General features: G+C 61.7%; 1 protein-coding gene and 1 long non-coding RNA gene across 4 annotated transcripts; one reads left to right on the plus strand and one right to left on the minus strand.

Moving 5' to 3' along the window:
- Positions 1 to 393: 393 nt before the first annotated feature.
- Positions 394 to 5647, plus strand: LOC113933123. 2 transcript variants are annotated; one of them, XR_003523248.2, is made up of 4 exons: positions 394 to 722; positions 1455 to 1557; positions 1797 to 1866; positions 4334 to 5647. It is a non-coding gene; the product is annotated as an uncharacterized LOC113933123 (long non-coding RNA). The 2 variants fall into 2 exon arrangements; XR_003523247.2 differs by having other exon boundaries at positions 1455 to 1866.
- An 8293-nt stretch (positions 5648 to 13940) lies between these two features.
- Positions 13941 to 18418, minus strand: CRABP2 (cellular retinoic acid binding protein 2). Of its 2 annotated transcripts, none has more exons than XM_027609857.2 (4): positions 18092 to 18418; positions 14993 to 15132; positions 14752 to 14868; positions 13941 to 14351 (listed from the first exon to the last, which is right to left on the minus strand). In XM_027609857.2, the coding sequence occupies exons 1-4, from the start codon at positions 18159 to 18161 to the stop codon at positions 14301 to 14303; spliced, it is 378 nt and encodes a 125-aa protein (XP_027465658.1). In that variant the 5' UTR covers positions 18162 to 18418; the 3' UTR covers positions 13941 to 14300. The 2 variants fall into 2 exon arrangements, with proteins under 2 accessions (XP_027465658.1, XP_027465657.1); XM_027609856.2 differs by having other exon boundaries at positions 14993 to 15171; positions 18092 to 18403.
- Between the last annotated feature and the right edge of the window lie 7287 nt (positions 18419 to 25705).

Raw genomic sequence — 25705 nt, forward strand, 5'->3', positions numbered from 1 at the left:
GGGGGGAGGGGGCGGGACGGGGCGAGTCCCTGTTACTTAGCACACCCAGGAGCGGTACCACTTCCGGAATTCAAGACTCGGTTTCTTCATCCATAAGATGGGAGCAGTGAGGGGCATCGCACGGGGCCGCTGGTCGTTGGTCTGTTTTGCAGATAGAAATGCCGGGGGAAGGCGGCGTTGCGCAGAGAGGACGGAAGGGCACACATGTTCTGTTGGGAGGCCGCAGCACGTGTGCACACACCGGGAACCCAGGAGGTCCCGGGAGGGCTGCGCGCCCCACGACTCACCTCCATCCTTCCTACCGCTCTTCCCTAGGACCCGAGGCTCACAAACCCACGTTTCAGGTAGGCCAAGGCCTCCCCCAGTTCTCAGGCAAAGGGGCCCCATCCCTCCCTCGGTGTGTGTGGGGGGGTGGGGGGCTGGGGGGTAGGGGGCGGGAGGGTTTAATGGGCAGAGGGTGCCCCCTGGTGGTGAGCAGACCAGGCCAGGAGGAGGAAGCAAGCGGAGAGAAGAGGCCCTGCTTCATCACAACCAGCCCGTTTCCTGAGCCTTTGCAAGGGGCCAAGATCGTGTTCTAACATCTTACTGGCACTCTCTGACTGAATCCGCAAAACATCCCTTTGAGGATTCTGCAGTTCTGGAAGCGGAGAGCTCACTGCGGTGGGAGCAGTGGGGGAGGTGTTCTGGAGGAGGGCGTCCTTGAGCTGGGAAGTGAGGGACAGGTAAGGTGTGGAGAATGCAGAGTCAGGGGCCGCAGGGCCAGGAGGGGACGGAGGGGATCTCTGGGGAAGGAATTTCTGCTCATGTAAACCCAGTTTAGGCTAGGAAGTGTTAACCGCGTGCCTGCTATGTGTCGGCCCTTGCCAGAGGAGCTCATAGTTTGGTCTGTGAAGGCAGCAGTGATGGACGCTCCGGGTCAGCTGGTGGAGATAAATATAGCGAGATTATTACAGTACTTAGCTCCCGGGGCGCCTGGGTGGCTCCGTCGTAGGGCGTCTACCTTCGGCTCAGGTCATGATCCCAGGATTCTGGGATCGAGCCTTCATCGGGCTCCCTGCCCCGGGGGAGGGGGGGGAAGCCTGCTTCTCCCTCTGCCACACCCCCTGCTTGTGTTCCCTCTCTCGCTGTGTCTCTGTCAAATTAAAAAAAAAAAAAAAAAAACTTTAAAAAAACAAAACAAAACAAAAAAACAGTACTTAGCTCCCAAAGTGTCCACGGAGAGCTGGGGAGCACAGAGCATGGACAGGATTTCTGGGTGGGGGTAGAACAGGGTCAGTGACCAGAAGGCTGTCCCACCAATACCCCCAGCCCTGTCCCCAGGGCAGCTGGGCTTTGGAATCCACTACCAATCGTGGACCGGAGGCCCCGGGAGGGGCCAGTGGGTGTAGAAAGGGGGACTGGCTGAGGGTCAGTGCAGAGCTGAGGCTTCTCCATCCTCACATTACCCCACAAAGCCTGCTGTCTGGCCCGGGCTGTGGGCTCCCAAGACCTGTGTCCAGGAGAGAGCCCCGCATCTGACTTTCGCACTTTCTGGCTAAATGACCTTCAGCAGATTGCGTAAGTTCTCCAAGTGACCCTCAGTGTACCTGGTTGGTAAAGGAAGTTAATACCCATTCCCGTAAGCTTGTTCCGAAGATCAAGCAAGACCACGTGCGGGGAGGTCTTTGAAGACCATCCCCACAAAAGCCATTACACTGGAGCGAACTGTCCCATGAACACTGGTGGTGATTCTGAGGATCACGGGGAACAGAGATGCTCTAGAATGTTGAGAGGAGTGTGGTGTTGATTTTCCGAAGGCAGGAGACAGTGGGTTCCAGCAACCACAGCCTGGCAAAGCTACATCGATGCCCAGCAAATTGTAAACAGGTAAGTGATATTTGAAGCAATAACCAATTCAGGAAAAGAAGGCCCTGCGTGGGCGCATGGAGGCCCAAATGGCCTCCTCTCCCCCTCCCCCTGGGGTTGCACTGGATTACTGGGATTTTTGTGAGGACTTTGGCTGCACTTCTTCTGTGCCCGGGCCCAGGACACATGGGCCACATGATACTACAGTGGGCAGACACAAAGTTCAGTGGCCATCCCCAGAGATGTTCCTCAGAAAGCAGAGGAAGGCTCCGTGGGCCTCCCTGCAGAGTTCTGTCCTCCGTGTTAACTGTCGCAGATCTTTGTTAAAGACCCGGGTGAAAGCCTAGAAGCCACATTTATCCAATATACAGATCGTGCAAGAACTTAGAGTTCGATTTTGGCCAAATAGAAAAAAATGAACCAGATGACGTTTGATAGGGATAAACGTAAAAATCTGCTTTTGGTTTCAAAGGCAACAGCCTAAGAAAGGAAGAGTGAAGAGGAGAGCGGATCCACTTGAAGACAGCCTGAGGGTCTTAGCAGACCACAGCTGTCATGAACCAACACTGTAAAATGGCTGCCCAGCCAAGTAAGCCATTAACGGACGCAGGGTGTGCGGACCAGCGGTGACAGCCCCGTTGCCCTCCATACGTGGAGGATAGTTCTGGATACCATATTTTAAGAGGGACCTTGAGAGGTTGGAATTGATCTCAGAGGAAGAAGATGGGGCGGCAAAGAACTTGGAGTAAGGTTTCATGAAGACTTTCTCAATATACTCCTATCCCAGCTAAGCTCCAAAGCTAAAAGCGGCAGCCTCTGAGCACCACACACCCCCTGAAGAGCGTTCCCAGAGCCGCCGGGAAGGCCTCTGCACCCCGTCTACATGGGGAAGGCCGCGCTGGGCTGCAGGCCAGCCCTGGAAGGCAGGCTGCAGCTTCTCCCTCCTTGGCTCAGAGGGGAAGTGTGATGCCCCCCAAGGCAAAGTGGGTGTGGGCTCCCGAGGGGACCAGTCCTCAGGGGTAGGGGTCCGCCTGAAGGGCACACTGGTGTCCCACTCCTGGGCCGGGAGCTTGCTTACCTGCCCTCTGGGCCTTGCTGAGTAAGGGAAACAGACTGTGGACAGGGTTGGCGGGGGATAGAGGGGGCCCCAGGGAGGGGCAGGTGAGGTTTCCTGTGCCCAGAGGACTCCATGAAAGGAGCCCCCCGCCCCCGCAGGGGAGGTCCATGCCTGAGCGGGGCTGACTACAGCACTGGGTAAGCAGCACTCACCCCTGTTTCCCCCTCCTAGGAGGACAAAGAATCTCGGAGGGGGTCTGCCAGATGTCCTGAAGGGACCTGAGAGGGGGTCAGGGAGGTCTCAGAGGGTCTCAGTTTGGTTACCTCTCCTCTCCCACCTTCTTTGCCTCAGAATGCAGAGCCCAGGGCATCTGTCGTTAACTTAGCCCCTCCCTTTGCCTCCCTGTCCCGCTCCTTCCAGCCAGCAGGCATGGGGCTGGCATGGGCCGGCTTGGCCCTCTCTCTCCTGGCCAGGGGCTGGTGGACAGACAGCAGGTAGGGTGGAGAGAGCACTGAACAAAGAGCCCAGTCCCTCTAGACCACTTGGAGGCGTCAGTGTAACCCTCCGGGTTTTCTCATTCATTTTATTGGAACAGTACTCACGAGGCCCTCCTGAATGCCAGGCGCACCCTACGCACTGAGTAAATATTGTGAAGGAATCACAGAGGACTCATGTGGACCCCTGTCCCCGGGAGCGTCTGGGCCTATGGGACACATGGGGCCAAAGAGTGTGATCCGTAGACAGGCAGGCAAAGCAGGATGCAGTGTGGTTAAAGGGGGGCCTTTGCCCTCAAGGCAGCGAGGAGCCATGGAAGGGCTTGAACCTCGGTTGAAGGGTAACCTGGTCAGATGTGCATCTTAGGAGGATCACTGCGGAGGACTGGGGGGGGGGGCGGGGGATGGTGGGAGAGACAGGCAGCATGGCCCGTCATGTGGCCGATGCCCCCACCAAGCTTCAGCATGATGAGCCCCGAGCCCGGGAGTGGAGAGGGGGAAAGAGATGTGGGAATACTTAGAATGTCAGTTCCAGGAAGAGTGAGACGTGGGGATGGAGAGGGGGGCACCTTGAAGACCCCCTGCTTGTGGCCTGGGGAGGTGTGCAGGGCGGGGCTCCGGTTTAGAAGGATGAAGGCAGAGCGGGGCAGATGGGGGCTGGGCCATGAGCGTGGATGAGGCCGCTCCGGGAGAGAAGGTCCAGAGACGCGCTGTCCCCCTCTGTCTCCGGCCCTCCGGGTCTGGGGTTCGGTGAGCTCCCCGCAAAGAGGCAGCCTTCCCGCTCCTGGCTCAGTGAGTGCCGGTCTGTGCCCTGTCGTGGGGCGAGGCCGCCAGGGGCCGCTGTTACCTCAAGAAGCGCCACATCCTCCCCTGAAACTGAATTTCTAAAAACTACGATTTGGGTAGTGAGGCAGGTAACATTATTGTGATTGGCCAGGGTTTCCACTGGAGGAGACAACTCAGGAGGCGAAGTCACCTACCCAAGACCACGCAATCGGAATTCGGGCGGCATGTCCCTCTCTCCGGGAACGAAGCAGATGGTGGGGTCACAGGATGAGTCAGAGGGGTTGCGTGGAGAAGTCCAGTCTCTACGTCCTTCATGCTTCTCCTGTCATCTCACTCGGGGCCACTGTGGGCTACACGGAGCCAGGTGGTGACCGACTTGGGACTCAAGCCCCTCTCCCCTGGTTAGAGCTGAGTCTCTCTCTCCCACCACCACCGGCCCGCCCAGCTCTGGGAGAGGCGGACAGAGAAGGACAGGGGAGCTGCTAGGGGTGCCCTGGAGCTGGGGTGGGGGGCGCGGGCTGGGCCGCCAGCGCGTGGATGTCCTGCCCACTCGGAGCTCCCGGCAGGTGTTTGCTGCCTCACAGACCACACCCCGGGGCTGAGTTTGGGCCGGGGCACCCCACTGACGGAGGGCACAGACACCCCGCCGCATGCCTGGTGAGCACGCAGGCCCCTGGAGCAGTGGGGCAGGGCTGTGCAGACCACCAGCTCTTGAGGCACACCTGAGTCGGAGTCCTGCAGAGATGCCCAAACGCTCCGAGCCTCAGCTTCTCATCTACGGTGGGACAGTAACACCTCCCCGGCCTGAACCCAGATTGCTCACCTCTGCCTGCCCTGTGCAAGTTCCCAGTGCCTGGTCCTCCCCAGGAGCTCGCGTCTGTCTGTGAAGTGGAGCACTGGGTGAGGGAGGTGGGGCCGCGGATCCTGGCGCCCGACACCTCCCGGGCACCCTCACCCAGGCCTCCTGGCCCACAGGTGCTGTCTGGGAGGGAACGCACATCTTCACCGGACAGAGAATGCCTCACCGTCCTCTGAAGCGGGTGTGCGAGTTCACTCCCCACCAGCGGGGCACGAGCAGGTCCCATCGCTCCGCAGCCTCTTGGCGCTGTCAGGTGTTTGATTTTTTTCCGGCCGTGAGGCGTGTTCATTTGATACAACTGTGGAATCACAGCCACGCGGATGAAGCTCACGAGCCTCACGCGGAGAAGGAAAAGCCAGGGGCAGAACCTAAACGTTCAAAACCCTGCAAAACAGTGTGTCCTGTGGACGTATGTGCACATGCAGTCAAAGCATTTTTGGAAAGCAAGCAGATGATAAAACTGAAGGAGAGGACAGTGGTCCCCTCTGTGGGGAAGGTCAGAGATACAGGGGGTCGAGAGGTGTGCCACTGTGGGTAATAGAATTATTGATGACGGGGCGCCTGGGGGGCTCAGCTGTTAAGCGTCTGCCTTTGGCTCAGGTCATGATCCCGGGGTCCTGGGATCGAGCCCCGCATCGGGCTCCCTGCTCAGCGGGAAGCCTGCTTCTCCCTCTCCCGCTCCCCCTGCTTGTGTTCCCTCTCTCGCTGTGTCTCTCTCTGTCAAATAAATAAATAGTCTTTTTTTTTTTTTTAAGATTTTATTTATTCCCAGGACCCTGGGATCATGACCTGAGCCGAAGGCAGACGCTTAACGACTGAGCCACCCAGGTGCCCCTAAATAAATAAAGTCTTAAAAAATTAAAAAAAAAAAAAGAATTCTTGATGACGGAGTGCATGAAGCATTTGAAAATAAATACAGAGGATGGGTCAAGTTGGGCATCTGGGGGCTCTTGGGTAAAAGGGCCCAGATTTTTCTTCTGTGGGTCCAGGAAACAGGCCTGTGAGGTGGAAGCTGTGTGGCCAGAGGCCAGCCCGGACAGAGGCGACCATCACCTGCTTCTGTCCTGCAACAGGTGTCACCGAGGAAGACAGTGCCCTGTTGTTGGTAGACAGACCAGCCGCCTGCTGCAGGCTGATTCACCTGGGATCTGTCCTGAGGGCCTTGGTGGCTTCCCGTCCAGGGACTCCAACAATCTAGGAATGAACAGCAGTCCATCCTGATCCCAGGCTCTCTCTTCTGCCCTCCCTGGAGAGCTGCAGTTCCTGCCCTAAACTATTGTCAGAATGTTCTCTGGACCAACGCAAGAGGCCTAGAAGTTAACGCAGGCAGAACTTGCTTGCGTTGTGGGACCAACCAGGAGCAGAGTGGGATAAGAGAGGAGGCAGCAGGGGCGCTCCTCCAGCCCCACCCCACCCCACCCCCGGCCCCTGGCCAAGTAGGAGAGGGGCCCCAGGGCCCAACCTGCAGAAGCAACTCCTGTCCAGGGCCAATTTCCCCCGCCCCCCCAGGCTCTGGGAGGCCTGCCCCAGCCTCCCCTCCCAGGGGGAGGCTCCCCTGGGAGCCCTTTGCTGGGCACAGGTCTCTAGATGGCATTAGGTGGAGCCCGGACACCTCCCCCGTCATCTGTGGGATTTGGGGGCTACGCTGTCTCCCTGCTGGGAGTCCAGGGCCGCGGGGGACCGACTAGGAGGCCATGTGAGGGGAAGGCCTTAGAGGCCAGCCCGGTCTGAGGAGCCTGGGTGAATGGCAGAGAAGGAGGGCCTCCGTCGGGGCAGCTCGGGGGGAGGGGGAGGTATATTTATCTTGTGAGCTGCTGGCATTAAAAATAACCGGGGGGCCCCGAGTAACCCAAGCTCCACAGCCCTCTCTGTCAGCGGAGTGGCGCGAGGAGGAAGCAGAGCCTGAGACCCGCAGCCCTGTTTCCACCCCGCCCCCAGCCCGGGGCTCGCAGGGACCAGGCAGGCGGGTGCGCAGCGAGGGAAGGAGGAGGGGAACGGGGAGCCGGGAAAGAACAATGCTGGCTCCCCGCCAGGAGCCCGAGCGGGGGGCTGGGGCAGGCGAGGGGAGGGCCCCGGGGGAGGGCCCCGGGAGAGTGCGGTGGAGAACAGGGGAAGAAAGGTGAGGGAGGTGGGAGCAGCCAGCGTTCCCACCCGGCCGCACCCACACACTCACCTGCCTGGTCCCTGAAGCCACCGGACACCAGAGCCTGTCCTCGGGGTTCTGTCCCCTTGAAGAGCTGACACTGCAGCGGAGGCACTTAGTTAGCCTTGAGGAAGAACTTCCCCCGAGGGATGGGGGCAAAGGGCAGGAGTGAGCCAGAGAGGGCTGTGGAGGGTGAATCTCTCCTCTGGCAAGGCCCCGGCCCCGGCGGCTGGGCCGTGGCCCACGTTCTTGCCCTGGGACAGGCTGGGGGGGGGGGGTGCCCTCACCTTTCTGCCTATGCAGTTCCACAGTCCCTTGGCTGGTTTCTGCATCAGGAGCTGTGACGACAGAAGGACAATTACAGGAAAGCTTGTCTGAAAAGTTTAGCCTCTGTAGGGCCAGGAGGAGAGGCCGCAGCTGAGCCCCAGGCAGCCTGAGGGTGGCAGAGGCCCCAGGGGCAGGAGGGGGCCCGTCCTCAGTACCCTGTCCCACACAGCGAGCTCCGAGGGCCCGCCCTGGCTCCAGAGCCCAGGCGGCCTGTGGAATGACACGCTGGGCACCTAGCAGGGGGTTGGAGAACATTTCCTCCGTGGCTGGGGGTTGATGAAAGCTGTGTGAGGGATTGCTTTGGCTCCGGCCACCGGAGGGTCTGTGCAGAGCTGAGCTCTGAAAATGTTTGTCAGGGGGATAAATGCTGCCCGTCTGAGAAGGGCCTGGCCTGCCCTGGCTCCTGCCTTTGTAGGCACCCCTGAAAACAGCAATACCTTCCCCCTGTGTCACCCAGGTCAGGGAGGCCCCCAGGCTTCCTGATGCTCAGACGCATCCCTTGGGTGGGCTGAGATGGATGGGGGCTGGGTGTCCGACACCCATGCTGGGCCCGGGGACGGTGGCTCTCCCTCCCCAGGCCGCTCTGGGCTGAGCCCAGGATACCCTTGCCTTTCGGCTCCTGCTGAAACCTTAGCTTATAATCCCCCACCTGAGACCGAAGGGCCCCGGAACCTGTCCTGGCCTCATAATCTGTGGCCCAGAAGGAGAAGAGAGGGGCCCAGCGAGGAGCACCTGCTTGCCCCACTGCAGGGTGAGAGACAGAAAACAGACCACAGGGAGACGAAGAGTTCTCTCCACCCTGAAGAACCCACTCCCCTCACTGGAGAGCAAGAGGGTGTGGAGGGGCCCAGCTGACACCTGCTGGGACTGAGCTGGTTTGTACTGGACCCAAGCAGCCCCCTTTTGTGGGACCAGTGATTTCCCTGCTGCCTGAGCGACCCCCCCAAACAGGCCACACCCCTTTCTGGTCCCCAGTTTCCTCTCAGACAAAGGAGAGGCATGATCCCTGAGGGCCCTTCCTTCTGGGACTCTGTTCTCTGCTTCTAGAATTCCCAGCTTCTAAGATTCCACCTCGGGCGGCAGGAGGGAGGGCTGGTTGCTGAGGACCGTGCAGCCGTCTGCTCCGGCTTGAGTCACCAGCTTGAATCCCAGCCTGGCTTGACACACCTGCTCACCTCCGGGGGTGGGGATGGGAGCTCAGACCTGAGTCCTGTCTCCTCCAGAGGCCCCCAGGTCTCCCCGGCCTTCCTCCCTGCCTTCTGATCTCCCACGCCCCCCCCCCCCCCCCCCCGCAAACAGCCGGCCGGTGCCCTGGGGGCAGTTGGGAGAGGTTGGCTAAGCCTGTGAAAGGTTGGCAGAGGCGCTAGGAGTGATCTGAGGTTTGTGGGGCGCTGGGCAGGGGCAGAGGTTAGGCAGACGTTTAAGGAGGGGGCAGAAGAATGGAGGAGATGGCCTTTGAAAGTCCCTTCCCGTTGGCGGAGTTGGGGGATGAGAAAGGGACCAGAATGTCCTGGGATTGAGTGATGGTTCAGGAGGAGACCATGGGCTGGGGTTAAGTGGGGTCAACCCTGTCTCACCCTGCCCCCTTCCGTGCCAGTGACTGGGCCAGGGGCTGACCCTGCTGGGGGGAGCGATTGTCAGGGCCCTGCGGGGAGCCTGGGGGAAGGGGGCGGGGAGGAGGAGTGGGGCCCACCCTGCCCCATACAAGGCTGCTCGGAGGAGACGTCTCCCTGGAGGGGAAGGAGGCTGGGAAAGGGGGTGGCAGAGACCCCGGCGGCCCTGGCCGGGGGCGGGGGTGCTGTCGGTCTGCCAGGTTCCTGCCGCTGCCTGGGAAGCGCCCAGCCCAGCCCAGAGATCCTTATCCAGCACAAGCACAGAACTGGTTTCTCGACTGGCAGCGCCAAGGAGGGCAGGGACAGGAAGAAACCAAGAGGTCAGGAGGGCAGCAGGCCTGCAGGAGAGGGGGGAGCGCCCGCCCAGGGGACCCCTGCCCTCGCTAGAACCAGTCTCACCCAGCTCTGCTGGGGGCCTCGCTGGTGGGGGCACAGACACTGCACCTTACTCACACCGATTCCATTTCTGCAGAGACCAAAGGGCAGCCCAGGCCCCCACTGTCCTTCTGCCTGCCCCCCATCTTTCCCAGGTGTGGCGGGCCCAGCCAGGGGAAATACCTGGTTGGACTCAGCTCCTCCCCCGCCCTTTCCTACCCCCCCCCACAACACTCCAAGGCCCCTGAGGTCACTGGGGGAGGGGCAGGGGAGCCAACAGGCATGGGGGGGGCCCCGGGGGACCTCGGAGCCTGCTTCCTTTCATCCCCCTCCACAAAGGGCCTGGCCGCCCCGGTGCCATCCATCTTGCGCCTGCGGCGGTCCTTAGGCGGCCCTTTGTCGGGACCTGGGGTCAGAGGGCCTGACCAGCACGCTCCCCTCCTCTGACTCCCACTCCTGGGGCCCTCAGTACCCTGCCCTCCCCACCGGATTCCCCCTCCTCCCTGACCCCTGCGTCCTCTCGGCCAGGCCTCTCCCTCTCCTCAGCACCCTCAGGGGTTCCGGCGTTCGGCCCACCCTGCCCAGCCTCCCCCGTGGGTTCCTGCAACTTGGCTCTTCTTGCCACACATGGGCAGGGAGCTGCCTTTGGGTCCTGGGGGCCTCCTCGGCACCTGGGGCCCTGGTTCCCGCAGGCTTAGTTCTCCTCGGTCTGGCTGTGCCCTGACTCTTGGTTTTGACGTTGCTAGGTCAATCTCAGCCCCATGCTCCTGTCTCTTGCAGAGAGAGAGAGAGAGAGAGAGAGAGAGAGAGAGAGAGAGTGTGTGTGTGTGTGTGTGTACCTCCATTTCCCTAAGATGTTGGTGCAGGCTGTCCCAGTGCGGGTCAGGGCCCCCGCTGTGCGCGGCAGCCACCCTACCCCAGGGCAGCGTCCCACACCCCCCTCCCTTGCCCCTGCCCTCCTGCCTTCTCTGGCCCTCCCAGCGGCCCTCGGTTCAGGACCAGAGGAGGCTCGGTGGCCCGGGCCCTCTGCTGCCCCCTCTGTGGTTGAACTCTGAGAAGCCTGACTGGAGAGAAGGTTCTGCCCACAGAATTTTGGGGCTGCAAGCAGGGGATAGGGGCTCCTGTGCATTTCTTCTAAAAGCACTGCTGGGCAATGAAGGCCCAGGTAACGGAAGACGGCCTTCGGGGTGGGAGGGGAAGCTGGAGGGACTTTCTCACGGGTAGGGCCAGGCTGGGCCAGATGGGTGAGGCGGCCCCTCCCTGATCCCATCTCCTGGGTCCAGGGCTGTAACTTCCCTGTCATCTCAGGCTGGAGGGCGGGGAGTACAGAAACAGAGCCAGGGGGAGGGCCTCACCCTTACGGGAGCCCCAGTCTGATGGGGGAGACCCTGCACCAAACCTCCAGGAGCCCCCAGTCTGATGGGGGAGACCCCGCCCCTGTCCTCCAGGATTTCTTGGGAAACAGACACATCCCTCTTCTCTCTTCTCAGCAACTTGATTCTAGAAAGAGACAAACTGGTCAGAAAAACAAGAGCAGATGCTCCAGCCACAAAGGCATGAGAAGGGGCAGGGAGAGCTCGAGTAAAGGTCTTCCAGGGTGGGCATGGGAGTCAAGCTAAGGTGGGAAGGGTGGGCTGGGGAGTCAGCAGATTGGATGGGCAACCGCGGGAGCTGAGGTCAGGGATGGGGTGGGAGGGGAGGAGGTGATCAGAACAGAGATGGAGCCAGGCCTCAGGCTGAGGAGTTAGGACGCTTCTGGATTCAAACAAACAAAACTGGCATCCAGAAAGCCCAGATTTATTTCTCTGTTTCTGAAAACAGCCCCCCCCAGGACCAGAGCCAGAGAGCCACCCAGGACACCCCCCTTTCTCTCATCCCTCCTTCCTGCCTCCTGCCTCACCTGGCCTTCCCCGTCCCTGACTTTCCGCCCTCTGCTCAGGCCCCTCCTGGCCGCTTGCTGGCTCCATCCCCCCTCACCCGCTTTTCTCCATTCATCTTCACCTGACAGCCAGAGGGGACTCCTAAAGCACATGTGGGATGCCGCCCCCTTTAAATCCTTCAGTGGCTTGTCGTTTCTCTTGGAAGCAAATAAGAAATATGGACTGTGGCCCTCAGGCCCTTCAGGTTCTGCACATCCTGGCCTCTAAAGGCCCCCGCTGCCCTGCACTCCAGTCTCCAGACCTTCGACAGCCCCAAACTGCCCTTGGGGCCTTCACCCTGTGGTTCTCCCTGCCTAGAGTACCTTCCCCTCTGCTTCACCCCACTGCGTCCATCAAGCCCCCTGAAGTTCTTTGTCCTCCCAAACACCTGTTCTCCTAACATGGCTGCCCGCCCCCAGCCTAAGCGAGGTCTCCCCTGGTGTTCTCTCCCTCCCTCTGCCCCCTTTCCCTCCAATGCCTGCATGGGATGCACTCAGGAATTGAGGGGTGCATTTATGGTTTCATCACCTCTTCCCACTAAAGGGCTGTGCCCTCCCGCAGGCCCCAGGAGGGCAGGGAATCTTGCCCATGGGATGCATTTCTGCGTTCCCAGCACCCAGCACGGTGCCCAGCTCCCAGGAGACTCCCGGGAAACAGTAGTTGGCTACACCCATGAAAGGGCCCCCCATCTCCCCCACCCCACACTCAGAGAGGGGACCGGCTTGCCCCGGGACTCTTTACACTGTCCCCCCACTCCTTGGCCCTGACCCTCTGCCCTCAGCTGCAGCACGTGGCCTCCCTGGGGCAGGAGCCGGACGCCTGGCCCCAGGGCACCCCGGTCTCACAGGGAGAGGAGGCTCACCTGCCACACACAGGCCGTGAAGCCCAGTGGCTGTGAGCACTGCCGGTGGGAGAGGCCGCTTCGGGCTAGGTGAGAAGCCAAGCTCTGGAGAAGCGCTGGGTGCCCCTGGGCGAGCAGGTGGCATGCGCAGGGGAGGAGCTCATGCAGGAAGGGCTAGGGGCCACGTCTGGAATGGCCGCTAATACCTGTCTGCACGGTAGTCTGCACGAAAAGAGGGGCTGCAGCTAAGGTGAGTTTTGTTTTGTCTTATTGTTTCTGAACAGGGCCCTGACCTAATACAGCTTTTTTCTGAAGGACCACCCCCCTCCTGCCCCCTGGCAGCATCTTGGAGGGTGGGTCAGAGGGGTTAGACCTTGGCTTTGTGGGAGCTTACTATTGCTAAGGGCTATGTACTTAAGGAGATTTATTTAACTGCTACAGTGCCTTTGCGAGGTGGACGTTCTATATGGTTGCTGGATTATAGATGAGAAATCTGAGACAGCAACTCTTCTCACAGCGGAAGTGCTCCTTCCCAAGCCCCGGGGCTCTGCCCCACCCCTCCCTCCGCCGGGGCCCGGAGCCCTGTCCACAGCAAGTGGGCCAGAGGACAGTCATGTGACCCCGCAGAACCAAACCCCTTCTGGCACGAAGGTATGGACCCCGGGAGAGAGTATCTCCTTCTGGGGGACCCCAAGCTGGAAGCACGTGAGCTTGGGGCATCTGAAGTCAGTTTTCCGTGAGGTAGGGAGGAGTTCCGTTTGACAGGGTTGAATGTGGGCAGTGCACAAAGGAAAGAGAAATGAGCAGGACGGTGGGCAGGGAAGCCACCGGCCTCCTTGGCTGGGTCTGGCTGGCCCCCACGGACACTCCCCAGCACACAAGCCATTAGATGACAGAACGAAGGCTCGGAGAAACTGAGTAGCTTGTCGAAGGTCACGGAACGAGCACGTGAGAGAACCAGGGCAGGAACCTCTCTTCCCACACTTGCGCTCACTTGCCCGACAAAGCCATGAAGACGGACGAGCAGGCCAGGCAGACCAGTTACAAGGTGCTGTGGTATGAGACCAGGTGGGCCAGGAGAAGGCCCGGAGGAGGGCCCTGGCCTGCGGAAGGAGGGCAGGCACTGGAGATGACCGTGGAGCTTGGGAAGACGCAGTGGAGCCTTGACCTGAGCGTGGAGGCGTGGGAAGGTCGGGGGGAAGCTGGCAGAAGGGGTATGTAGGTCTCAAGGCCAAGATAGTCGTGTGTCTCAGAACCAGAGGGCGGGCAGGAACAGAGTCTCATCAGGAGACCCGGGCGGGAGCGAGGCCAGCCCGTGGGCATCGGTGAGCTCATCTGGAACCCTGTGGGAGGCCAAGGCCAGGCCTGGGGTTGCCCACGGATTGGAGTTGGAGGTGAGAAGGAACCACTGGAGGAAAGTGTGGGAGAAGGTGGGAGTCAGCTCCTCGGAGCCCGGCGCCCCTGCTGAGAATTCCAGGACTAGCCTTGGCAGCCAGGGCGGTGCAGGAGGCTGCAGGCGTGGGCAGTGGGGGTGAGGGGAAGGCCCCTCCCTCCCTGTGGCCCAACTGTCCTGCTGTGGACACACTTGCTTCCCACACCATGCTTCAGAGGCAAAGTGGAACTCAGACAACTCATCTGTCCCCTTCCCAAGGAGTCAGAGACAGGTTGTATTTTTTTAAACATTTTAATAAAATTAACCAATAAATATTCTACACTGTGTCAGCTACAGGGACAAAGAGCGGAAGCCAGAGGGCCGTCTTTCCCACTGGGGCCCTCAGGTCCCCTCCCAGAAAGAGAGGCTGTGCTCTGGGCTGGTTCAGGACTGCTGGCTGGGGAGGGGGAGTGATTCTGGAAAGGGTGATCTGGGCTCTTGCCATCCAACCCCGAGCCCGGCTGGAGGCATCCCAGCATCCCCAGAAGTGAGGGGTGAGGAGCGGAGTGAGGGAAGAGCTAGCCTAGAAGGAACGGGGGAGGGGCAGTGAGGCAGGGAGCGTGGAAGGGTGGCCTAGGGGGCTCTGGCAGCTCTGGGACCCACAGCTGCTCACTCTCGGACATAGACCCTGGTGCACACGATATCATCCGCCGTCATGGTCTGGAACGACACAAGTCAGAAGTCATCATTAACCCGGAAGGCTCGTGGTCCCTGTGGCTTCGGAGACCAAACCTACTTCTAGATTCAGGACCAACAGGCAGGAGCTGGTCCCCACATGCCCTGGTGTCACAGGAAGGAGGATGGCGATAGAGCCCCAGGGCTCTGTCCTCCACCCTCCTCCCCAGGCCAGGAGGGTGCTCGCCCAGAGGAATGCTGGGCCTCTCGGTGTGCATCCGCTCCACGCGGAGGACCAGGTCCTGGTCACAGAGTGGCACTGTCCGGCCCAGCAGCCCCCTCGGGAGGCGGGGGACCAGTCCAGTTGATCTTGAACCTCCTGCGCCCTGGAGTGTCCCAGAAAACCCCTGAATGCGGCGCTGGGCTGGTAGGAGGAAGGACTTACCAGGACCAGCTCCCCGTCATTGGTCAGCTCCCTGGTCCAGGAGGTCTTGGGGCCCTCTCCCTTCAGAAGCCTCTGCTCGCAGACCATTTTGTTCTCACTCTCCCAGTTCACCAGGCTCTGCAAGAGAGAGGCCACATGAGTGGGGCCCCGCAGCGGCGAGAGAGGGGGACTTTCTCCGAGAATCCAGGAAAAGACTGGAAAATGGCCGGGCAATGGACGCCGTGACCCCGAGGGGACTCACCTTACAGGGCCTGCCGTCCACAGTCTGCTCCTCAAACTCTTCTCCGATCTTGAAGTTAATCTCCGTGGTGCGCACCGTGGTGGAGGTTTTGATGTAGAAAGTATCTCCCTCCTGTTTGATCTCCACGGCCGGCTTGGACGCTGCAGCAACGGCAATCTTCCTCAGCATCACATTCACCCCTGCAGGGAGAGCAGGGAGGCTCGCCTTCAAGGGCGCTCCGGGCCCCTGCCTCACCCCTCCCCAGGGCCCAGCTTGGGCAAAGCAGCAGCAACCCAGCGGGGGCCCACCTTGCTGACCAGTAGGCCTGGACCCCAGCGTTCTCGGGGGCAGCCTCTCCCCACTCCCCTCACCCAGCAGGCATCCTCACCTTGGCCCAGTTCACCTCATTTGTGGCCCTTTCTCCACCCTGCTTGCGACCCTCTGCGGGGGTGGACCCGTCAGTCACGGTGTCTTCACCCCAGGCCAAGAGCAGGCCAGACCCTCCCCGGCCAGCCCTCACCACTCCCATCCCGGAAGTTAGGGCTCGTTCTGCTTTCTGCCTTATGCACCTCCCCTGTCTGGTGCTACCTCGACCTTCCTTTACCCCATCACCGTCCCTCTCCCCACCGAGGAGCAGGGAATCTCAGCAGGTGATGAGCTGGGGTGCTGTTCCCCTCTACAGAATGGCCCCAGCCTGGGGAAGCCAGAGGCTCTGCAGGAAGATCCACTGGACCCTGACGTCCATCTGGCTCAGCCTCCCTTGCAGGCCAGGTGACCCTGGGCAAATGGGTGGCGCGTGTGGGACTCAGAAACACAGCGCTAGGCACACCTCTTCTTATAGCTGCTATTATTTTTACTGGGAAAAGGAAATCAAAGAAAAAGCCAGAGCTGAGGCTCAAAGTTCCCTGCATCAGACCCTTGCTTGCCCGGCCTCCTGGCGGGCTCCCGTGCCCTTCTCCCCTCAAGGGACAGACAGGGACCCCATCCCCCCCGCCAGTATGTTCCCTACTCTAGGATCACCCCGAACTCAGGTGGTCAGGTCTTGTTCAGGCTCTGTGGATTCAGAGTCCCTGGGCCTGTGCCCCACATCCTTCCCCAAACTAGGCCCCTCTTAGCGTCCCAGTCATGAGGAAGGGTGGGAAGCCAGGAGAGGAAGAAGACAAGCAGGCAGGAAGGTCTTTCTGGCCGGGGCCAGGTCTAAGCATCAGCAGCCCACTTTTACCTGCCTGGTGCCCCACCTCCTGCAACTGGAGCAGAGACCCTCAGGGAAGCAATGGGTGGGGGTGAGGGGGCCAAGCAGGGCTGGGTCAGGCAAGAGGACTCCCTGGCCCTGGCCCTCCTCCAGACCTGGGTTCCTAGAGAAACAAATCCTCTTTTCCCTTGGCACTGAAACAGACTCACTCTGTTCCAGAAAGAAGGGAGCGGGAGAGCAGGAGGACACCCCCAGCAGCACCAGGAACCCCCTTCTGGGCTGTTGATCTCCTGGGTCCAGGGAGAGGTTCTCAGATCCAGTGGTCTTGGCAGAGCAGACACACCCCACCCCATCCTCCCCTAGAAGTCCATCTGATACTGCCTAACTTTTTCATCTTTCCTGTTACAGGAGCAGAACCTGCTCATGCACCCTGCCTACCACAGTGGGTGGGACAGGTATTTCCCAAACACCTGAGCATTCCTCACCAGGAGAGGGATACTCGACTTGGGCAGAGGGGGCAAGGAGGGGCCGAGGTTCGTGCAGGGGCAGGGCTGGGTTCCAAGGAGATGCCACTCCAGCCAGGGCTGTTTGTCTAATGGGTCTGTTTTTAATCTGCCCCCAGCAGGGCCTGAGGAGGGCACGTGGCTCGGAGAGACCCCGCAGGGAGGACAAACAGACCAAAGACAGACAGACAACAGGACTGGGCTTTGGCTCTTATTCTCCAGCTGGGCCTGTGGGTGTGCCGGGCCACCTCCTGCTTCATCCACTGGGGAGAGGGGCCAGAATCCAGAGGTGGGGAGGGAATGGCATCTAGGCTTTCCGAAGGGAAAATGTTTTGGCGTTTAACTGCAGCAAGGGCAGAGAGGGAAAGACAGGGCTTGAAGAAATCTTGTGGTTAGACGAAAGAACTAATGGCAAGGAATATGGAAACACAGCATTCCAGACCCTTCCCAGGTCCAGACTCAATCCTACACCCCACCCTGCACAAGGTGTGCCTCCCGCCTCCCCCCACTCAAGGGGGAGTCACCGCGTTCAGTCCAGAAATCCAGGGCTGCCGGGCTCCTGGGGGGAGGGGCGTGCTTCCCGATTGCTGAGGCCCTTAACTCACCTCCCTCTCTTCCCAGAGCCCCTCCCGGCAGTGCCACTCTCTACCCCTGCCCGCACACCAGAGGGCACACCGAGTTGGGAAAGGGAGTTAGAGGAGGTTTAACTTTCCCCCACCTTTAACCAACACACCTGGCTGGGCTGCAGCAGGTCTGGGGTGGCGGGGGGAGACAACTGGGATTTTCGGAAATGGGGGGTTGGGGTTTCACACGAAACCATTTGTTGAAATCTAAGAAAGTGATAATTATCCAGAGCGACTGAGGGCTTTGGAGCTGCCCGCTGTAGGAAAATATTTGTGTCACAGATGGAGGGTGGGGGCACAGCATGGAAAGTGCTACACGGGGAGGGAAGGGGCAACCGTGAGAGCCGGGGTGGCGGATCACCCGGCGGGTGGAGCCGGGCGCATGGGGGTAAGGAACGTGCCCCGAGCTGGGCTACTGGCTGTCGGGGTGGGGGCAAAGAGGGTGGAACGGCTCCGAGGGGCTGGCTGAGTAAGGACCCAGGACCCCAGCCTGGGTGCCGGGTTTGCAGCTTCTGAACCGCCCAGAGCTCCCGGCCCCACCCCCAGGGATACCGACCTCGTGCTTCTGGTTTCTACTTGGTTCACAGGCTGGTCACTGCAGGAACTGGCATGGGGGGCACGCCCCGCTGGAGAAAGGATCTAAACGTCCGAGCCCCGAGCCCCCCATGCAAGCGTTCGGCCCCTTTCCTTGGGGATGCAGACACCCAACCTCCCGCGCCTTGACCCCCACCCTGCTTTCTTTCTCCTGCGGGAGGACTCCGGTGCCGCCCTTGGCTCCCCGGGAGCTCGAAAATCTCCTTACCCAGCACTTTGAGTAAATCCTCGAAGTTTTCCGATCGGATGATCTTCCAGTTGCCGGAGAAGTTGGGCATGATGGAGGCGCGAGTGGCGATCTCCTTAGATGCTTTGGGTGGAGCACTGGACGCTGAGTCTTTTAGTCAAAAGAGATGTCGCGGTCGCCTTCGCCTGGTCGTGGGACTCAGGACAGGACACGTCTCAGGACAACCCCGGAGCTGGCTTGGGCTCCCGCGCGGGCAGCTTTATACCCTGAGCGGGGCCCGCCCCTGCCCAAGAGAAAGAGAGAGAGAGGGGGGGAGAGAGAGAGAGAGATGGCCCCGCCTCCCGCCCCGCCCCCCACCCCACCTGGGGGGCCCTGAGCCCCCGTTCCGCCGCCTCTGGATCTGCCCCCCCGTGGGCGGGTCCGGGGCTAGCGGGGGGCCGAGGCAGCTGGCTCCCGCGCGAGGGGTGGCTGGGGAGGCGACACGGGGCGAGCGCTCGGATTGGGCTCTCCGCCGAGAGGAGGGGGCGCCGGGCCCGGGGCGCAGATACTCAGGTCTCACGTCCCCAGGGTCACGGCTGGCTTGGTCCCCGCCGCTCCCCAACCTGACTCGGTGCGTTCGACTCCTTGGCGCCGGACACCCGGCGACACTACCAGCGGGCGAACCCCGCTCCGAGCCGGCGCTAGGGAAGAGGCGGGCGGCCGGGCTCGGCTCCACCGAGCCCTGAACTGGGTCCAGCGTGACCGCCCCGAGCTCAGAGAGCGGCCGGGGAGACCCGGGGTGGCTGGGCCAGGCACCCAAGTGGGGCAACGGCGCCCCCTGCTGGAGAGGCTCGAGGGGGTGGGAGGGAGCGGCCCCCCTACCCGCGCCCGCCTCCCCGGGATTCAGGGCTGCCGCAGTGCCGGGGGACTCAGGACGTTGGCGCGGAGAGACTCCTTCCTCTTAATGAGCTGGGCGGTCATCGAAGGGTTAAGCAGGAGCCCCGGGCGCGAGGCTGGGGCGGGGGGCAGAGGTCACTGCCAATCACTTGACACGAGCTCTTCATTAAGGCGCTTTCTCCGTCGCCTGGCTCCCCGAACCCCCAGGGGATCGCAGCAGGCGGCAGGGAGGGGAGGCGGGGACGGACGCCTGGAGCCCCGGCGCGCCGCGCTGCCACCCAGGTTGGAGGGAGACTGGGTGCCCCGGGAAGGGGTGGAGCGGGGTCTCGGGTGTCACCATCCCGCGCCATCCAACGGGCGGAAGGAGCGGGCCGCCCCGCCGCCAGCGGCTTCGAAGCGGGAGATCAAAGGAGGGGGCAGGGCCCAGCTCCCCGCCAAGACCCCTGTGGGGAGGGCTGGGAGCCTGAAACCCAGAGGTCAAGCGGGGAGCCCCGGAGACTGGCCGGGAGATCCGAGGCCAACCGGGCCCGGCGTAGCTCACGGTTGCTGCGGCCCAGCGGCCCTCGGCGAAGGCGTGCACGTGGCCCCGCTGCCTGCACCGCCCCCCCACCCCCCCACCCCCCCACCGCCGCCCGGGACTGCGCTCCCAGCTCCTCGCAAGGCGGGCAGGAAAAACCCCACATCTGGTCCTAGCGCTGGCCCCTCCCCGCCAGCGTGGCCGCGGGAGGGGCAGAGGACAGGCTCACTGAGGTCCTGAACCCTTTTCGTTAGAGCCCTGGAACGGTCTAGCGGGCTGGGGGCATTGGCTGGGGAGGCGTCGGAAGAACAGAGCCAAAGCAGAGGGGCTGGAGGCTTCACCAAAGACTGGAGAAGGCTGGAGCCTCTGCGCTGTAAAGAGGGAAATCTCTGAATAATGCATGTATTGAAACAGGAAAGCAGCTCGGGTGCCCCTGAGCGGGAGGGAGGGAGGTGCTGTGATAGAAGGGACTCGATGCCCCCCCCCCCCACCACCACCGCAGGGGGAGGCGATCACCTGTCAGGTTTGCAGAAGGGAGCTGGATGCTTCAGCCTGGCTTTAGGGTTCAGGATTTGTGTGGGAGGGCTTATCTGGGGGTGGGGGTGGCCTGGGCTTTTGGAAGTAGGAGGGCAGCAGGTCGGAGCTCTTTGAGGAAGGGCAGACAAAAGCAGAGGTGGGAGGTGGTAGAGGGAAGGGAGTGGCCCCTGGGGGGGGTGCTTGCAGCCCACCCCGTGTTCCTCCCCCAGGGGGAGGCTCTTGCTGCTGTAGGTAAAGGGAGGGGGATTAGGTTCTGACAGTGAAATCGGGCTCCTAGCCAAAGGGATGAGGAGAGGCTTGGGGGGAGGACCATGGCAGGAACCCCGGCACCCCTCCTTCCGCCTCACTGCCCCCATCTCTTCCACCAGGTCAACCTGCCCACGTCCTTCTCCACACCAGCCCTCTTGAGCCCCCAGCCTGAAGGGTCCAGTCCTTGGCTCAGTGGGTATCTTTCCTACTGCAAAAGAGAAGGGCCAGCCCAGGCCCTCTCCCCTGCAAGCCTGGTGACTCAGGATGTTAAAACCTCACCCAAAAGACGGTCATCAGGAGGCCAGACCTACAGGAGCAGAGGGGGGATGTGGTGTGGCTGAGGATCCTGGGGAGGCTGGAAGGGGGGCTCCCTGGGGTGGGGGCGGGGAGGTCTGGGCCCACTCCCCTCTCCACTTCCTCACTCCTCCCCACTGGCCTGGCGGCCAGAAGTTCCAAAGAGACAGAAGTAAGACAAAGGGAAGTGGAGCCGGGAGGGGAATTTTTTCCAGATGTGAGTGTTTGTGGTTTGGCAGCTCTGGGCCTGAGCTCCAGCCCCTGCACCCCAGCCCTGGCTGAGGGAGGTGGGTAGAGGGTCTGGAGCAGGGTGCGGGGAAGCAGGTCTCAGCTTCCAGAAGCCCTGTCTGCCCACCAGAGCACAGGGCAGGCAAGTGGAGGGGGCTTAGGGAAGATGCAGGGGAAGGGGGTTGGGGGGTTGGGGGACACTGTGGGTGGGAGAGGACTGGGGGATGGGAAAGCAGGCTAACAGTGGGGGATGGGGCAGCCTAGGCGCAGGGAGCAGGTCTGGAGCCGGGCGACCGGGAGGGGCTTAGCCCCTGTCAGTCACCTGGTCACAAACAACTGGCTTTAATTTCCCCCGCCAGGATCGATGAGAAGGAATTTCCTAGTGTCGCTGGCCTTTTCATTAGGACCAAACCTGACGCAGGTCAGCCCGGGGCAACCCATTCTCCCTTTCCAGGAACCTTGGTCATACCCCTGTCGGGGGCTCCCGCAGGAATTTGGGGGGAAAGGTGCAGAGTTGGTTGCTCTGGGGGAGCAGAGGCAGAGTGGGGGTGGGGTAGGGAGGAAACAGGCCTGAGAGCTAGGCAAGGAAACTTCTGGGGCTTTGTTCCCATGGTAGTGAGGCTAAGAGGAAAGTGGCTGGCTTTGCAGCAGGAGGAATGGAGGTGGGCACGCTTCTGGCTGGGTGGAGGAGCATCAGCATGAATGCATGCGGATGTGTGCACGATGGAGGGGTGGGGGGGCTGGGAGAGAGGAGCTGCCCCTACCCCTCTCTGCCACTCCCCTGAGGATGGGGCAGGAGGGACCACCCGCCCAGCTGGGGATGGAGAGAGTGGGAGAGTCACGAACCCCTCCCCCTCCCCCCCAACAGGGACAAGGAGATTCTCTGGCCAAGTTCAGCACTTGGAGAAGCGCCTCACCCCAAGCAGTGTTATTGCATCTGCTGGGTCACAGAGTTTGCTGGCTGGGAGTCCTGCAGAAATTAAATCCAGGTGAGGCTGGACACTGGGTCTCTGCCACTCAGCAGAGGGGCAACAGAACAGGCAGAAGTTCTGCCGGGGCAGGGGGCGGGTCTGAGAGTAGAATAAAGGAGCTAGGAGTGCCTGGGGCGGGACAGTGGTGTCCCCTGATCCCCAAGCCCTCAGGATCCCATGCGGGGCGCAGTGTGAACTCAAGCATCCTGCCTCCTGGTCTGGTCTGACCCTCAGTACAGAGGGGAATGTTCCATTCTTGTCTGTCTGCCTAGGCTCAAGGACCCAGCCCTTTTCAAATCTGGTAAGGCCTGGTCTGGATTCTTCCCACATCAGATTGCTGTTAGAGCAGGGAATAGGGCTTCCCGCCGGCTGGGAGACCGGGTCAGAGACCTGGAAAGCAGGCAGAGTCCCTCCAAGCTAGGGAGGGTGAAGGCAGGGAATCCTCAGTGACTCGAAGGGTGCAGCTGGACTGGAAAGAAGGGGGTGGCTGGGACCTCCAGGGCCAGCCCCAGGCCTCGGTGAAGGAGGCAGGGGTGGCGGGGCAGGGTCAGAAGCTCGGGTGGGAGGAAGGCTGCCGGCTCCAGGAGAAATCACAGAGCAGGCCAGGGTCTTTGCAGCACCCAGGCAGCCAGGCGGCTGGCTCCTCTGTTGTTCTTGGCTCTGCTACCTGGTTCCCAGCTGCCAACGCTCTCCTCGGGGCTGGGCCGGGCATGCCGAGCTGGGCAGGCGGGAGGGACGAGGTGTGGACGCACTGGCTGAGGACGTGTCCAGACTGAGTCTTGGCCCCCGAGAGAGGCCCCTGGCTCTGCTGGCCTCTTCAGGGGGCAGCATGGGGGGGGGGGGCGGGCAGCCGTGGAAGCACCTGGAGACCCTGCCCACGGGCAGCCGGCACACTGCTCTTGCTCTTTGACCCCGGGGTGCTTGCTCCTCTGTCCCCCTGCCTTGGTTCCAGCGCCCGGACTGGTGTTCCCTGCTGGCCTGGCAGAGGGCACCGTCTCTTGTCCCGCCAACCCTACGGCCTGTCTCCCTAGCCTGCTGCAGGGACAGGCACCAACATCTGGCTCCCTTACTCTGGAGTCCTGCTTTCTAGAGAACCTCCGAGGTAGAGGCGGGAATCCAGTGTGGCTGGCATTGTTGATGGCAAGGGCCAGCATCTGAAGCTGGACGGGCGTGGCCCTGATCCTGGCCAGCCCTGGCCCCCATTTCCCCTCCTGAAGGACTCCCCCTCCCCCCGCCCCCAGGGCAGCACTGCTGGATGGAGAAGTCAGGCAGCACCGTGACCTGCAGTTAAACTCCTCTTGGCTTTTATGAGCCAGTGACTGGGGCCAGACCCCTCTGCCATTCCCACCCCCTGCCCTGCTCTGGTCCCTTAACCCCTGGCAGCCCAGGGCAGGAAAGGGATGGCCGGACAAGTTTGGCAGGCTGAACACCTGGGTTTGCAGTGTACCTGGGGACAGTGGCCAGCCCTGGAAAAGAGGGACAGCCTGCAACCGAGCCCAGGACCTGTTCTGGGGAGCCCAAACCATCTCCCAGATGCCTCCTCTCCTGCTCCCTGAGGACGGGAAACTGAAGAAAAGCCAGCGGTCCAGGGAATCCCTCTCCCCATTGAGATGATCTGGGGTTTCTGGCAGAAGACAGAAGTCAGCAGGGCTGCAGACTGGGTGGGTGCTCTGCTCCCTCTCCGGCCTGAAGTGCAGAGGGTGGGCCACCGGGCCAGAGAAGTGGACTCCGGGATTGAAGAGGAAAGGGGCAGGGGGGAGGGGAGAAGGGCAAGGTTCCCAGAGAAGAGACGGGGGGGTCTGAGGTACTGGATAAGGCTAGAACGAGGGCACTGGACTCATGGTCCCTGGGAGCAGGGGCAGGATAACAGGAGCGGATGGCTCAACCTCAGGAAGGAGGTCAGTCAGCTTAGGGAGGAGTCCTCCTCCAGGCTCCTCGGTGCTCCCAGTGCAGCACGCCTCCAGACCATGATACCCAGCCATCTAGGCCCCCGCCTGGCTTCAGGGAGGAGGCCAGAGCCCCTGTTAGGCTCCCCCAACCCCAGGGCCTTCCTGCTGCAGACCAGGCCCCAGCTCCCTGTCCCTTAGGGCCAGTGGGCCAGACTCCCTAGAGACAGACCCAGGGGTGCAGGGGATTTGAGCCGAGTGAGGGAGGGCCTCAGAAGCCTGGGTTCGGGTCCCTGCCCCCACACCCCCATCTGCAGTGGGCAGGGAATTAGGGGAGACAAGAGTTCAGGGTCAGGCCCCTTGGCAGGCTAGAGCCTTGTCCTTCCAGTGACCCTCCCCTCCCATCCCTGCCCCTCCTTAGAGCCAGCTAGAGAGATAGGTGGGGGTGGCGGGGGAGGCCCCAGACTGACCTAGCCCTAATGGCTTTCCCTGGGTAGCACGAACAAAATGGGAAAAAGATGTGTGAGGTGGGAAGCTCTGATTTCCTTTCTCCTGCGGGCGCCGGCTCTGGAAAATGTTAGCTGTCAAAGAGAGACTGAACAGTCTCCGGCTGCCCCCGGCCCACCCCGTCCGCCAGGGGCCCCCGGCCTGCCGGGATTCCCAGAGGGCCCGGGGCTGGAGCCTGAAAATCTCGGCCAGGCTGCCCTGCCGAAGCCCCACCTGCCCTGCCTGCATCTCCTCCACCAACCTGGGGCATCGAGTGGCAGGGTGAGCTTGGCTTCCTCCCAAGGCCCTGGCTGCCCAAGCCGCCTGCCTGGGACCAACTTGGCGGGACATCCAAGGGGGAGTTTTGGCACTCAGGGATCCGCAGGGGCACGTCCCTGTCCCTGGGGGATCAAAGCAGCCAGCCAGGGTCTCCTGGATTTCGGAGTCTCCTGCCTCCTAAAGCCCCGAGCTCTGGGACTGTCAGCCTCAGCATTCCAGGTCTCCAGATGAGCTGGACTTCTGGTGGGCCTGTCTTCCCGCTGAGCTCGCAGGCACGGGCCCAGAGAGGGAGCCAGCCTGGGTCCTGGACACTCGCAGGCCTTTCTCGCTGCTTGTGGGTAGTGTGGTCTCTGTGGGCCAAATCCCCTCTTTTGAGCTCCCAGACCTCCTGGGGATAGGCCTCCAGGCCTCCAGGCCTCCAGGAGAGCCCAGAGGAGGCACTCTGTGCCTTGGCTGGAGGGTGTGGAGGAGGGGGGCGGTCCTAGCCTAGGAGGAAGCCACCGGAACACTCAGCCCTTTCTCCAAAGGTCCCTTTGCTCCCTTGGCAGCTCCACCCGCTCACCCCTTCAGGGAAGCTTCCCGGACCTACCCACTCTCCCAGCCCAGCCCTGAGCCCTAGCCCCGGCCTCGAGCTGCCAGGCTGGCTTAGCTGCGTCTGCCTCCCTCTGGGTCCTGGGTGTGGGCTCCATCTCCCTCCCGGGCTCCAGGGCAGGGGCAGTCCCCCTTCTTCCTCCTTTGGTTATGGTTGGATCCGTCTCATGGCCTCTTTCCAGAAAAGCAACCGGACAGGATTCCATAGGGTAGACGGGGATGAGACCAGACCGACCCTTCCTTGGGGGAAGCTGCCCTGGCCGAGGGCTGCCTGCAGCTGCTCGGAGCTGTGACGGGGAGCAGGGTGGCAGGCCTGGCCGGGAGGGACGAGAGAGCCGCCCCTGTGCTGCCTCCAGTCTGGCTGATTCCAAAGCTTTGCTCTTAAACCCTTCAGAATGGAATTTGGTTGAGCCTGGAAGACGATTAAGGTGTTTATCTTTCCTGGTCAAATTCTTAAAACTACCTCCTCTCTCCCCGCCTCTCCCCCTACCCCCACCTCTCTCAAAATCCCACGTGTCACATAAACCCTTTGAAAGAAAGCCCAGAGTTGGTGGTGTCCCTGAGCGACGCTAGAAAGCATACATATTAAAGAAAGCAAGCAAGCCCAGCTGAGTGGTGGGGTCAGAGAGAGGGGGCAAGACCTGAGCAGGGGCTCCGAAGGTGCGCAGCTTGGGCAGCCAGGGTCTTGGGGAGGAAGCCCGGCTCACCATGCCACTCGATG

The sequence above is a fragment of the Zalophus californianus genome, chromosome 10 (assembly GCF_009762305.2).
Source record: "Zalophus californianus isolate mZalCal1 chromosome 10, mZalCal1.pri.v2, whole genome shotgun sequence".
In the NCBI taxonomy this organism is placed as follows: domain Eukaryota; kingdom Metazoa; phylum Chordata; class Mammalia; order Carnivora; family Otariidae; genus Zalophus; species Zalophus californianus.